The 15,000-nt window shown below is 42.5% G+C and overlaps 1 protein-coding gene across 2 annotated transcripts in view; it reads left to right on the top strand.

The window, feature by feature from the left end:
- Positions 1 to 15,000, top strand: part of bbs9 (Bardet-Biedl syndrome 9) — a 168,496-nt gene that overhangs the window by 86,592 nt on the left and 66,904 nt on the right. For both annotated transcript variants that reach the window (XM_054621257.1, XM_054621258.1), the window contains exons 19-20: positions 5,309 to 5,491; positions 14,429 to 14,678. In XM_054621257.1, the coding sequence (XP_054477232.1) occupies positions 5,309 to 5,491; positions 14,429 to 14,678 (433 nt within the window). The remainder of the gene's footprint in view (positions 1 to 5,308; positions 5,492 to 14,428; positions 14,679 to 15,000) is intronic.

Here is a 15,000-nt window from a genome sequence, read left to right on the forward strand (position 1 = left end):
GAAACAAATGAAAAGTTAAGACAGTGAACATTGTGCATGTGTGGCTACTTTAAAACACATCCCGGTGGCTTTAAGTTTGTTTTGAAACGTGTTTAATAGAAGTTTAAAGGAGCCACTGGTTTCACAGATTTTAGGCTTGAAAACATTTCTATAGGATATAAGACGCCATAAACTGTACCAAACACTGAGTCAGGATCCCATGAGTCCAACATACTGACGTCCTGGGTGGCACTTGTGCTTTTACCACACTCTTGTTATTAAATCTTTTATTTATCACATCTTTGATGCCCTTTGATGAGATGTTTTTTGCAATAATTCGATCCATGTGAGGAACGATTCTGAACATGCAGAAACAAACTTCCCCTCCGCCTCTTGTTCCTTCTGATTGGTTCTTCTACAAGCTTCTTGTTGTAGCTACCAAACCTCATGCAGACCTCCAGCTAAAAATTACTTCATTTAAACCACAGCCACATCATGTGTGTCTGTGTGTGTGTGTGTGTGTGTGTGTGTGTGTGTGTGTGTGTGTGTGTGTGTGTGTGTGTGTGTGTGTGTGTGTGTGTGTGTGTGTGTTCTCAATCATGCGTTTCCATAGATGTAGATTACATTTTTGTTTGTTCTTTTCAGCACATTTCTTGTGGCTTTGCTGCATGTGTGAGTGTGTGTGTGTGCATATCTTGGTGCATTTGTGCGTGAATATACAAACATGACCGTTTGTCAGTGTGTGTGTGTGTGTGTGTGTGTGTGTGTGTGTGTGTGTGTGTGTGTGGTTTGTAGCTCCAGGATTAATGTCAAACGTTGGTTGTCATTAGAAGCTGTTGGTCTCTGTGTTTGGAATGGCACAAAGGATTGGTGGAAAAGAGAGAGGGAACATTTTCATCCTCAGTTCACCTTATGATGCCCCGCCCATTTTCTTTGGGTGCAATTCTATTGGTTCTTCCGTTTTTGCACAAATAGCGTTGGAAACAATGAAGGATATTTTGGGAACTACGTCAACTTGTTACATACAGTCTATGTTTGTGACATTAAAGTCTCATGAGATGTAAGCCAGGCTTAAGATGTAGTAACATGTCCCTTTATGTCCAATAGAGTCCTGACCTGATCTCAGACACACCTGGAGGTCACGGCCCCGGCAGGTCGACAGCAGTTCAGATGCTGTTTGCACACAAGTTAGCAGCCCATGTGCAAAGTCGGCTACACGTTCATATACCACAGGGCGTGTGTGTGTGTGTAGCGGTACATGTGCAAGCCTGGGTTCACATGTGCATGTTCGTATATCACTATTCTGTGTGTGTCTGTGTGTCTTTGTGTCTTTGTGTTCTCTCAGCTGGCATCAATCAGAGTGTGTGTGGAGCTGAGCTGCTGCCAACAATGGAGCCCTTCACTAAACCTGGAGCCTTTTATCAATACACACACACACACACACACACACACACACACACACTTTCAGAGACCCCGAGGGGAAGGTGGTTAGGGTCTTGTGTGTGTGTGTGTGTGTGTGTGTGTGTTCCTTGATAGAAATTGTGTATGAGGATATCAAGAATTCATGTAGGAGTTCTGGATTGTATGAGCCGGTTTCAGGTTCCTACTTTTGTGAACACAAGTTCTTACACCTTGAAAGTCACATTTTTTGAATACGTCCTGGTAAAAACATTTAATAGTGGTGCCAACGTGATGGCAGAGTTTAAGATACCAAAATGATGCTGTTTTTAAACATGAATTCTATATATATTTCTTTTTTTTCCCCTTTTAAAAAACTGCTAAAATGTTTATTTCATCTATGTAAAAGTAGTGGATAATTACAACAGTTTTCTGATTTTGATCAGGATGTATTTAATGAAAATTGTAAGCGATTGGCCCAATAATATGACGCTTGATCTAATAAGTATTTTTTAATTAATATTTAAATAGAGTGTTTTATGTAAGCAGATAATAAAATCATAGAACAAATAAAACAAGACAGGTAAAAGAACAAAAGATTAAAAGAGTCAAAAATGTTTTTATATTTATAAGGATTATATGTTCATTGATGTGTGTGTGTGTGTGTGTGTTACCTGCAAGGTGTGAGTGACTGGCACCCATAGGTGACCTGAACCTTAGATTTTTTAATAAGGTTACCACGGTAACGAGGGGAAGTTAAATGTTGTTTTTTTCTCTTTTACATTTCTTAGACTGGCATACTTTGCATGCCAGTCTAAGAGGACATTCTCATGTTTGGAGTTTAGTGTTACACAAATCAAAACGGCTTACTTTGGCAATTGCTGCTTAACCCCCGACACACACACACACACACACACACACACACACACACACACACACACACACACACACACACACACACTTACACACAAACTCTCTTCACTTAAGAGTCTTGCAGCTCTGTTTTCCCAGTATCAGATGGCGAGCGCTGGAATCCATTTGTCAAACAAACTGCTGGCGTGCGTTGGCGCTCGGTGCTGCCGATCACTCGTTTACGTGAACACACACTCGTCCATTAGTCCCAGATCTGCTTTCACCTCTTCTTCTTCTTTCCTCCCCGTCCGTTCATCTCTCCTCCTCCTTCATCTCCCGTTCCCCTCCTCCTCCTCCTCCTCTTCGTCCGGCCTGTCCTCTCTTGTTGTCCTCGTCATCGTCCGTCTCGCTCTGTCATCGCTCCATCGCACACACACCGCTCCACTCTTCTTGTTGTTTGTCACGATGGAGGGATTGACCCCTCCGCCCTCGGCTGGAGGTCAGAGTTCACCTGGTCCCACCACACCTCAATCTGTGCATTCACTCTCTGTGTGCTTTAGTCAAACCCAGAAGAACTTAAGCTCCACTTGTGCTGCTTTTTACCCTCGTTTTCATTTCAAAGGTGGATATTCTGTTTCCGTTTGCTCGTCAGGTTTCTGAAGTTTCTTTGGGGGGAAAAAAACATGAAAATGCTGCAGGAGCCAAACGAGTGTGAGGGCGAGTCATCAAAGCTGCTGGAGGCGTTTAGTGAGCAGTTTAGATGAACTCTCCTGTATTTCATTCTTAGTTTAGTTTATTTTTTCAGTTGAGAAGGAGGGAAATCTGTAGTAAATCGGAACAGTCTAGAAATGGGATTGCCATTCAAATCAAGAGAGTAGGAGGTGCAGTTTGGTCTGAGTGAGAATTTAATCTTAAACACAGGTAACTAAAGGAATTGTGGGTAGAAGGACATGGATTCAGAAACCGTAAACAATGATTTTTACTGATGGAGATTGATGAGCCTTAATTAATACCAATGCCGTTTTTGATTCTGCTTATCTGTCTGATTATTTATCAGTTTCCTTATTGAGTCCTGATACATTTTTTGTGTTGAATAAAAGTAATGCCTAAATCAGGTTTTCAGCATCAAGGCAGATGTTTTGTTGTCTCTCAGTCTGAACACAGTAGAACGTCGTCCGGATAACATTTACAAAAAAGTTACTCCTCATTTTTTACGCGTTTTTATAAGAACGTCCAGCAACACGTGTCAATTTCCGTTTGTTACATGAATACAGTCTTTCCAAATACACCTCCGTCTCACGGAACACTCAATAATGTTTATAATTATTATTTAGGTTTTAGGAAAAGATCGCCGTTTGTGTTTAAATAACTACGGAAGCTTCTTTCTTTACTTCCTCGTTCAACATTTCAAGGACAAAATACGAAAATGATTTTCTGCGATATTTATGACTTACAGCAGGGTTTTTTCTGAGGTTTTGCTGGATGAGACCAGTCTGAGTAGTTCTAGTAATGATTTCAATGTTTTTATAACAGATTTAATGATGGTTAAACAATTATCCTTTAACATATTCGTGTAAAAACAAAAATATGAATAATTGCGGCACATCTGTTTTGACCTTGCATCCCCATTGATAACCCGACACTCACACTCTCTCCACACTACATTACTTTAACGTTTTAATCCCAAAGTGTAAAGGCAGGATTCCCTCTATGTTGCTGTTGTGAGGTCTTGATGTAACAGCAGTGAACAGCGTGTTGAGTCGTGGTCTCCTGGTGACCGCACGTGTTTTAAAAACAACATGTTTTGATGAAGCTGTTCAGGTTGAATTCATGCCGATGTAAATGAGAGTAAATCATCCGAGCCAACAGAGCGGACGGTGACGCTAACGAAGGAGCCGCCGACTCGATGCCCGTAAAAGTGTTTACACAGGTTGTGAGAGTCTTCTGGGACAAACGGGCGTGTTGTGGAGGCCGAGACCTTTAGAGAACCAAAAGATGATTCATGGATCGTTAGACGCTGCACTTCATTCTGTTTGTGATATGTGAGGTGATAAATGCCTGTTTGTGTTTCTTATGAAATGATGGACCATGTGCAGCTTTTCTTTCAGTCTTTAATCAGTGACTCAGTCATTTTAAAGACTCTAAAGATGGTCGATACAGCGCATTTAAGTTCACTGCGTCTACTTTCTAAACTTTGATTCCTGCTGTTGACATCACCTGTTTCATCTCGTTATTTAAAGTCTCAGAACAAAGCGCTGCAACAGCTGTCGACCTTTCTTCTGCAAAATGGGGATTTCCCCCGGCTTTAAAAGGAAGCACCATGATTTAGCATCATCCCCCCCCCAATCCTGATATGCTGTAATTCTCCTCTCAGGAACAAGATGGTGTCATCCTCCACCTTGAATGGAGATTGAACTGTGAAACATTTTTTGAATAGAAGTCTCGGTCTCGGCCTGATTCATGTCAAAGTTTCCACTGGGGATGAAAATGTCAAACTCACCGTATATTGGATTTAAACATATGGCATGTTTATATGATCATATTTATTGTGGAATCGTTGGTAAAGCCTGGGTTGAATCATTGTAAAAACTAAGAGGAAAGTAAAGATATGGTTTCGGTTTTAACAGCATTAAGTGTTTCTCCAAATACAAAACACATTTTCCATGACTCTTGTATTTTCCAACAGCGTTCCCATAAAGAAATATTGAAAGTTTTTCCATTGATAGCTTTCTCCTTTCACCATCTGTCTTTATAAGAGCGCTGGAGCTCAGTTTCATCATAAAGCAAACACAAGAGTGTCAAAACCAAGATTGACATTTAAATTTTGCATTTACATCTCCACCATGCATATATCATTGTTAATAGTTAGTTTAGTTTAACAATCATTTATTAATTTGTGTGAAATGACTCCATCAGCTGCTGTAAACAGTCATTTTTACAGCACAGAAGTCCATCAAGAAAACTGGTTCTCTCAATTTAAGCATGTGAAAACGATCCATGCCACCTTGTTATCGCCTGACTACGGTGTCGATCATTGTGATATTCAGGTGAGACATTCACTGACTCCTCCCTCCTCCAGGTGATGGCGCTGGCGGAGGCCGCGGAGCAGAACCGGGCGCTACTGGACGAGGCGTTCGTCCGTCTGCGGAGCGCCACCCACCTCCTGGTGCTGCTGCTGTCTCTGTGGCAGGGCCTGACCCCCGACCAGACCGCCATCCTGGAGGCCACGCTGCTGCCGCTGCTGCAGGACACGCCACAGCTGGTACACACACACACACACACACACACACACACACACACACACACACACACACACACACACACACACACACACACACACACACACACACACACTCGTAGGAGGCCATTAAGATGTCAGTGTCCGTCCATCCATCTGCAGCCCGCTCAGTAAACACAGCCACAGCTTAAACACACACTCTGAAAACTTTTAAGATACATTAAGTACTTCTGGTCCCTGAGGAATACACACACAAACACACACACACACACACACACACACACACACACACACACACACACACACACACACACACACACACACACACACACACACACACACACTCTCTCAATCACACACTCACTCTCTGCCACTCAACACTCACCTGTCAGCTCTGCGCTAAGAGTGTAGTACCTGTTTACGATTTAAGCCTTAAACTCCTGTGTGTGTGTGTGTGTGTGTGTGTGTGTGTGTGTGTGTGTGTGTGTGTGTGTGTGTGTGTGTGTGTGTGTGTGTGTTTGAACTGACAATACACACACAAATACAAACACACTCAAGAGGTCAAGGTCGCAACAGGCCTCAGTGTGAATGGATGACACATTGCTCTTTAATCGGCCTCTGAGTCATACTGTGAGGTGTGTGTGTGTGTGTGTGTGTGTGTGTGTGTGTGTGTGTGTGTGTGTGTGTGTGTGTGTGTGTGTGTGTGTGTGTGTGTGTGTGTGTGTGTGTGTGTGTGTGTGTGCTGTAGGGGTCGTGTTGATGGAGCTCCTCCGTTCGCTTTTGTCAGACCACGAAAGATTTCTCACCCCATAGAGACTCTGAGAGTGTGTACCTTTGTGTGCGGGTGTGTGTGGGTGTGTGTTAGTTTTTCCATAGCCCTGATCAATCCCCTCAACCTCTCATTACCACTAAGTCTATTTCCAGCCTCCCCACACACACACACACACACAAACACACAAACATCTGTGTCTTCATAAACAACGTACATAGACTATATTTTACAGTGTACACACACACACACTCACACTCACACACACACACACACACACACACACTCACACTCACACACACACACACTGTAGACAGGAATAGGTTCAGAGGGTCAGTTGATGAGCCTCGGGGGACCGTGTACATAAGTGTGTGTGTGTTGTGTTATTTTAAATGGGATTAATGGCATTAAGTGAATTTGCAGTAATCGGGGGGGTCACGTCCACAACATTAAAACAAACAGGTGCACCGACGAGCTATTTACAGAAAACACAGCACACTCTCCAACACAGCGCCATGACGACGCACTGAGAGGGACGGGACACTTAAGTCTGGTTGATTATTATTCATGATGACATCATAATCACCAACACAAAAAACCTGCGGGTTATAAAGGTCAAGTTCCATTTCTGCAAGTAATCAGAACAAAGAAAATTAAAGTTACTACAGAGAACTTTCCTTTTGTGTTGGTTTTGGCGGTCCCTGTGGACAGAAGTGGTAGTGTTTCTGAGCACCAGAGTCCTTTTAGAAAACCTCTAACTTTACTGCAGCAGGGTCTGTCCACGGTGGACTGGTCTCTGCTGGATCTGGGTCTGTCCACGGTGGACTGGTCTCTGCTGGATCTGGGTCTGTCCACGGTGGACTGGTCTCTGCTGGATCTGGGTCTGTCCACGGTGGACTGGTCTCTGCTGGATCTGGGTCTGTCCACGGTGGACTGGTCTCTGCTGGATCTGGGTCTGTCCACGGTGGACTGGTCTCTGCTGTGGACAGACCCAGTTTCTGGTGAACCTTCATGATCTCATCTGGTTTCTCCAGAATCCGACCCGGTGGCTCCGATGACGAGCTTTAAGAATAACTTTATAGAAACAGACGATCTTCTCTCTGATGGTCTGTTTACTGATGGAGGTCTATAGAGGATCAGGACTACACTGAGACTGATCCAGGACCAGTTAAAAACTCTTTTAGTATATTTAAATAAACCTATGAAAGCATAATATGAACTCTGAACTTCAAAATCCCATTTTCACGACGGTGTATTCACTCGTATCTTTACGTGAATACCTGTGGTGTTTGAAAAGGAAGCGCCCCATCACACTCTTCAGCCCTGACCTTTGACCTTTCCTATGACCACTCAGGTGAGGTCATTCCAGGTGAATGCAGTGTCAAGAGAGTGTCCTCTCCAAATCTCAGGAATGTCACGGACGAACATAAAGCCACAGAAGAAGACACAGGGAGGAAAAGCTAGAGTAAAGGAGGAGAGAGAGGGGTTAGAGGGAGGAGGAGGAGGAGGGGGAGTTAAGAATAACATTATTGTAGAACTTCCTCTCTGATTTGGAAGTTTTGACATGAAACTGGTCAATGTTTCCAAGTTAACACATAAAATAACACATTGTAATGAAATTGTACAGCTTCTGTTATTCTAACAAAGTATATATAGTATATATACATCTTTTTTTTAATTGACCAACCCTGAAATGCAAAAGACAGCATGCAAAGTCCTTATCTTTTTACGCTTTTCTTCTATGAAAAATATCATAAATCAGCCGTAAATCAAAATATAAATCAAATTGCAGCATTCGGCAAGTTCATTCTTAGCCCTGAGTATGATCTGCAACGCTTCCTGTCAGGCTGCATCCAACTTACAACCTAACAAAACACCAAAAACAAGGAGTCAATACTGCACAGGGCTTCATTTTGATGTGAGCCCACGGATCCCACGTATCAGATCTCTCATCTGGACGCTGTTTAGAAAGACTGTAGCGTTCAAACTATATAAGAGAGCTGACGAATGTAAGAGGGACATGTCTCCCGTTGACTTGAAGATACAAATCAGGAAATCCTGTAACTCCATGAAACACAGACGCTCATCTTTGCTGCTCAAAACACTGAAATCTGTAACAGAATACCAAATGATCCCGTATGTCATCCGTCACATTAGCCTTTAGATAATGCGATTATCCAGCTGAGGTAAAAAGTGCAAAGAACTTTAACAATTTCAAAAATGTGTGGCGGCCAATCAGAGAACAAGAAACGACAGACGTGAGGGATTCTCCAGGGATTCTTTATCTGAAGTAAATACACAGAAATGTTCAGAAGGAGAAGGTCAGGAAGGAGAAGGGGAGTAGGAATTCTTCCTCTTCTCTGAGGAGGAGCGCCAAAGGAAATGCATCTGTGGAATCTAACTAAACGTCTCATTTAGTTGCAGCCAACCAGAACGCCTCCTTCTCCTCTTCTTGCATTCCTGTTGCTTCTCCTTTTCCCTCTTGGTCCTCTTCCTCTCCTTCTCCTTTATCTTCCTCTCACTTTATTCCTCACCCTCGTCCTCATCTCTATACTTCTCCTCATAATGCATCGTTTTCTTTTTGGTCTTATATCTCATTTTACGCTGGATAAAAAATACAACCTCAGAAGAAGACACAGGGAGGAAATGATGGATTAAGAGAGGAGAGAGAAGGGTTAACGGGAGGAGGAGGAGGGAGGGAGAAGGACGTAGTTTGATATTTCTGCACTGTGCCTCTCCAAACTATCCTACATTTATTGATTCACAAGCCATTTATTTATTCAATCATCCATCCGCATTAAATATTAAATTCATAATGTGGGCCATCATCTATTCGTTTGAATCATGATGTTTTCATCGTATCTCTCAAGTTTACATCATCATTTTATAATATCCGTTATTATAGCAGCGTTTAATCTTTTTATTTTTAGATCTACTTGCCCATGGTCAATTTTTTTGATTAAACTAAATATAGTTTAATTATAATTTATTTATTCATATTTAATCTTCATTTAAGTAAATTATTTTCATATGTTTTTATGTATTTTAATTATTTTAATTACTACTTTTGTTTCTCTCTGTGTCTCTTGTTAACTGTCCATCCTTCTGTCTTTGTCTCACCCTCATTAACCCTGAATATCTCCCTCTTGCTCCCTGCTTTTACCTCCTCTTTTCTCCTCTTTTCCATCTTTTTCTTAAGCTCCCTCCCTTGTTCCTTGTCTCTCTCTCTCCCTCCCTCTTTTGTCTCTTTTTCCATCTGTCCGTCAGCTCTTGAACAGAGTTGCTGACGCTGTCTGTCTGCCTGCTATTCTTGCGTGACCCCCACATTCTCCCGCCCTCTGTTTACTTTACCAGAATCCATCATGCGGCCGTACAGCTCGCCTCGCTCCGGCTTCCCGAGCTCTTTAACCCAAAAAAATGTCGACATAGTACCTGAAAATGTTTCTTCAGGCTTGTGCAACCGCAGAACTATTTACAGCGCTGTAAAGAGCATTTTTTAAGAAATGGAATGGTTTTCTGAGCGTCATGGTGATATAAAGAACCATTGAAGAGAATATGAAATGTTTCCAATCAGCAGATTTTTTTTCAGAGCCACATAGGGTCATTACTGTGTTTCACCAGGTGTTGTTTTTATATGAAACATATCAGGTGGATTTTTAAATAATTTTGGTTCCATTTGACTGCTAACCCAACTTTACAAGAACTTCCTCTCAACCCAGCCCAGTATACCAAGGAATAATGGTCATATTGGGCTCTGCAAAAATGCAGCCCCATCATTCATCTGAATGGGGCCAGTCCAGTGCAGGGCAAAAAAGAAAAATGCAAGGTCGTCTGCAATGCCACATATGGGGAGGCTCCACGATGGGCAATCCAATGCATGCAAGCTCCCACATCTGGTGAATTACAATGTATTTCTACAGTGGTTGTTGGGCTGAGTATTGGAAACCACTGAACCAGGTTTTGAAATCTATTACGCCTTTAAACTTATCGATCTTGTTCCACCAACTAGACTTCCTGTCTCACTGATAGCTAAAGCACCAATGCAGTAAAAGTACACTTACCATGTTAGAAGAAGTCATTGGAAACTATTGGGAAAAGGGTAGGTACTTCCAAAAAATACTTGGTCGGTGATTGGATGAATGATCTGTTAATCAAACTCTTACCGAAAGTGAGTCGGTAGAAAGGTGAAAACATCTTTTTGCCTTCAAGGGAAGCCTTCAGTCATATTCTCTCCTTTTTCTTCTTTCAATGAAGAAAAACTCTCCTGTTCTGATGCTATTGCAGCATCTTCACTAACCTCTTTAGGAGCCGCCATTTCTGTTTTGTACAGTCACCTTTCAACTCGCCCAAACAGATTACTTGAAGCCTGGCTAGATGGATTTTTGTGTGATATGTGATGCAGCAGCAATTCTTACGCAACCTCGTGACATTGTAATAACCCATCTGCCATGCAAGGTGCCTAACCCCAACCATCATTTCCCCATAATTGATTTGCCATAACCACAATCTTCACCTGGCCTTAACTAAACCGTATATATAAGAAGATGTTGTGGACATTTTTGGAAAAAAAGCTGTTTTTTAAAACACTTGCATTGAACTTAATCTGGGAATTGTCCAATATTAATGTTTTGTCTGGGTTGTTTTACCAGATGTCTTTAGTTGTTAGTCTCTGTTCATCTCCCCGTCCTTCTTCATCCCTATGAGCCTTCATTCCTCCTTTTTCTGGGTCTTTTTGGCCCTAAACCATATGGATTATATGACCACCACCTATTAATAATGTAATGAAATAACGAAGGGAAGTCTTTGCCCCGATATCTGCTGGCTACACTGGAAACCCAAGCGATGGAGAATCTTGCCCCCAGAGGCTTATCCGTCAATATAGAATGATGAGGTTATTCAATGTTGAATTAAACTCACCCGACTGCTCTTGAAATCTTCCTACATGCTGTTGCTCTCCATTCAAACCACCGGTTTCTTTTTTACCATATTAGGGATTTTGATAGTCAGTAAGCAAGCATTTACAGTAATTGGAGGCATTTAAAGTTGATTACACCCAGAAGTCAGACAGTGAAAGAAAGTGCAACTGTTGCATGCTGAACTGTGCCAAATCCAGCTTTTCGGATATTTTCTTCTTCTTACTGATTTTGACTTCAAGGGGGAGTGATTTTGTGGAAGATTTCAGTTTGTTTTTTTCTCTGGAGACTGACTGTGCAACATTGTTCTCACAGAACCATACCTCCGGCTTCTCAAATGACTTTCCCAGTCATGATGAGCATGTCGGCGACTGAGGGATTGCTGTCTGAACCTCTACTCGTCTCTTTGGGAGTCCTCCAAGGTTGTGTGCTGGGCCCGGGAACATTTTATCCACGTCAATCCAGTGATGTTGCAATCACACCTGGGATTTCCCCTCCACGTACAACCTTATATTACTGATGAAGTTCGTAGACAGTTTAAGGACAAGAGACTTATGAGACTTAACAAGAGATAAAATATGTTTTAACCATGTTCGTCCTCATACCGGTGAAAACAATCATGAAACAATGAAGCTTCTCAGCTAGATCAATTAAAGATGTTATAGATAGTAATAACCAACAATAACTGAGGGTTTGATCCAGAGACACATCTGTATCCAGATCACAATCTTTATGTGTGTTTCAATAATTGTTTGCCATGACATCCTTCGTTTACCCTCAGCTCTAGAAATCACCGTACTTACAATCCAGTTTCATTCCTCTCTATATTCTGAAGATTTCTACTAAGGGGTTTGTTCATAAAAACATTGATAGCCTGATTTATAGAACATTATATTCTTAAAAAAGATGGACAACTTGATTTTTTTCTATTCACCTTTTACTCGCCTTAAAATGCTCCAATGGTGGGACAGTACAAGTCAACTTGGAGCATTTACTGTAAGCAGTTACTTCGATATTTATATATTTTTCCTAATAATCTGAAGCAGCTACAAGAATTGTCTGTTTTGTTGGTTGAGTATAAGGCAACAAATGAAAAAAAATATGAGGGCAAAAGATAAGCATCCATGTAAATAGTCAAAAGACAATACAAATGTCCCTGATTTAATTGAAATAAGATAAATAAAACCCAAAGTTTCAGTTAAATGAAGGAAAATATATTTAGTTATTTTGAATAATATTGAGCTTTAAAATTTGATATCAGTGCTTCTGTGTTTAAAGCTTGTACACAGAATCCTTATGTCTTGTGTCAGGTGTCTTGAACAGGAAGTGAGTGTTGTTTACTGACACTGTTCTTCATTTTGAGTCAATTTTCATAAAACAAAAACTCTTTGAAAGGTTGTAAAAACTTGACGAAGCATTCCTGTTGCTCCTCAGACAAACTTTTCCTCTTGAAACATTGAAGAACAACACAACCTCTCTTGTTAATCAATGCTAAATAATTCCCTTAAAATAGTATTACATGTGCATCAACCCAAAGTCTTTAAACTACATATTCATTACAAACCGCGTTAGTCATCATAGATTAGTGAATAAAACAATCCTTCTCTTGTTTCAGGGTTCAGGAAACAAAAAACTTCTCTCCATATTTTTGGGCATTAGTGGGATCTTAATTTATCGCCCTGGCCTCGTTCCAAACCTCCGCTCTCCGCCTTTCCTTTGCTTCCTTTCTTCTCGTTCAGGAGGATGAATGTTTAGGTTTCTAAAGACGTTTTAATTTTCCTCCGCAGCTTGTGGAACGTAACGCGTCGGCATGTGCGGCGTCCGCTAGCTCGCCAAGTTTCCACAGAAACCTGCAGTTATGTCGTTCCAAGTATTTGATAACCCGGTGAGGTATTGTGGTGAGAGTAGGTCACCTCCTCCTCCTCTTCCTCCTGCTCCTCCTCCTCCTCCTCTCATTCCATCTCCTTCCACACTCCTTTCCCACTGTCTTCTCTTTCCTCCGGTCTTATCTCCTCCCTCCTTTCGTCTCCCCGTCTTTAATATCTGCCCTTCTCTCTATCATCATCTCATCTCCTTGACCTTCGACAACCCCTCTGTCTCTCTCTCTCTCTCTCTCTCTCTCTCTCTCTCTCTGTCTCTCCCAGTCTTCGTCTATGTCTCTCTGTCATCATCATTACAGGGTTGATTACCTGTCATTATGGCTCATTAGGGGCCTATCAGCATGGCGGCAGGCGGGGGGGGAGGAGGAGGAGGAGGGGGAGGCGAAGAGGGGAGAGTGGGAGGCTACCTGTCAACACCCCCACACACACACACACACACACACACACACACACACACACAAACACACACACCTATCTTGTACAGCAAACCCCGGAACCCATAACTAGCCTGAATGGATGACTCTGGATGTGTGTGTGTGTGTGTGTGTGTGTGTGTGTGTGTGTGTGTGTGTGTGTGTGTGTGTGTGTGTGTGTGTGTGTGTGTGTGTGTGTGTGTGTGTGTGTGTGTGTGTGTGTGTGTGTGTGTGTGTGTGTGTGTGTGTGAGAGATCAGAGATGTCCAGACCAGATATCTTGGCCAGAGACGACAGAAGGGGAGAGAGAGTGACAAAAGACATGTTTCTCTTCTGAGCACTGTGTGTGTGTCTGTGTGTGTGTGTGTGTGTGTCGTGATTCTACATGTTTTATTATTTGCTCTTTCCTAAATGTCACGGACATCGTTAAGGCATCATGTTTTAAGGTCAATGATTGTTCAGTAAATCTTTTCTGCCTCCTCTTCACCTCCTCTCCATCTTCCTTCCTTTCTTCTCCTCTACCTCCCCCCTACTCCTTTCCTCCCTTTTGGGCCTCTTCTCTTTATCCTCGGCTCGCCTCCTAATTCCTTTTCCTTAATGTTCTCTTTTCTCTGTGCCTCTCCTCTCGTCTCCTCTTCTCTCGTGTCCTCTCGTCTTATCTCTCGACTCCTCTTCTCGCCTCACCTCTCCACCCTTGTTTTCCTCTTCCCTCAACTGCTTGTTCTCCAATTTTTGTCCTCTCTTCTCTTTTCTGTTCCTCATTTTGTCTTCACCTCCTATTCCCTTTTAAAACTGTTGAATATATTTATTTTTATTTTTTTCATGATGCAATAACATACAACTCTGTATTTTCTTTTCACACCAATCACACAGAAATGTTTGTTAATACAATTTATTTACACATAAATGTACGAAAAGGAAAGAAAGCTCATCATCGTAATCTTCTCTCTCCTCTCTCTCTCCTCCTCCTCTCTCCTCTCTCCTCAGGGCTGGGAGGAGAGCTGCGACGCCGCCGTCTCCCACATCCTGCGGAGCTGCCTCTCGCGGAGCCCCAAGGACCAGGCCACGTCTCTGGCCCAGCAGGGAGGCCCCGTTCTGGGCCTGCCCCGCGACACCGCCCGCCTCAAGAAGCACATCACGCTGATGTGCGACCGCATCGGAAAGGGAGGCCGCCTCACCCTGGCCTCCGAGTCCAACGTCCCCGTACCCATCCAGGTCCAGAACCTGGCTGCTCCCGGTGAGTCCGGGGGGGGAGGGAGAACGGGGGAGGGACGGAATCGATGAGGGAGGGACGGGTTAATGAACAGGAAGTGCAGGAGAGAGGAGGATGGGATGAGGAGGGAGGTCGACGTGGTAAAAAACGTTACACTTTGATCCATGAAACCACAGCCAGCATCCCGTTTCCTAGCAACAGACATTATTGGTTTCTTTTAACCATTTTTCAAACCTTAACCAACTAGCCTAAACTCTATTTTTAATCATAGTAGCAATGATTTTTTGTTTTTTATCCATCAGATTAGCCCAAAATCTGAATGATGCTGCTCTTGCTATTTTAATGA

This window comes from Anoplopoma fimbria, chromosome 20 (genome assembly GCF_027596085.1).
Source record: "Anoplopoma fimbria isolate UVic2021 breed Golden Eagle Sablefish chromosome 20, Afim_UVic_2022, whole genome shotgun sequence".
In the NCBI taxonomy this organism is placed as follows: Eukaryota; Metazoa; Chordata; class Actinopteri; order Perciformes; family Anoplopomatidae; genus Anoplopoma; species Anoplopoma fimbria.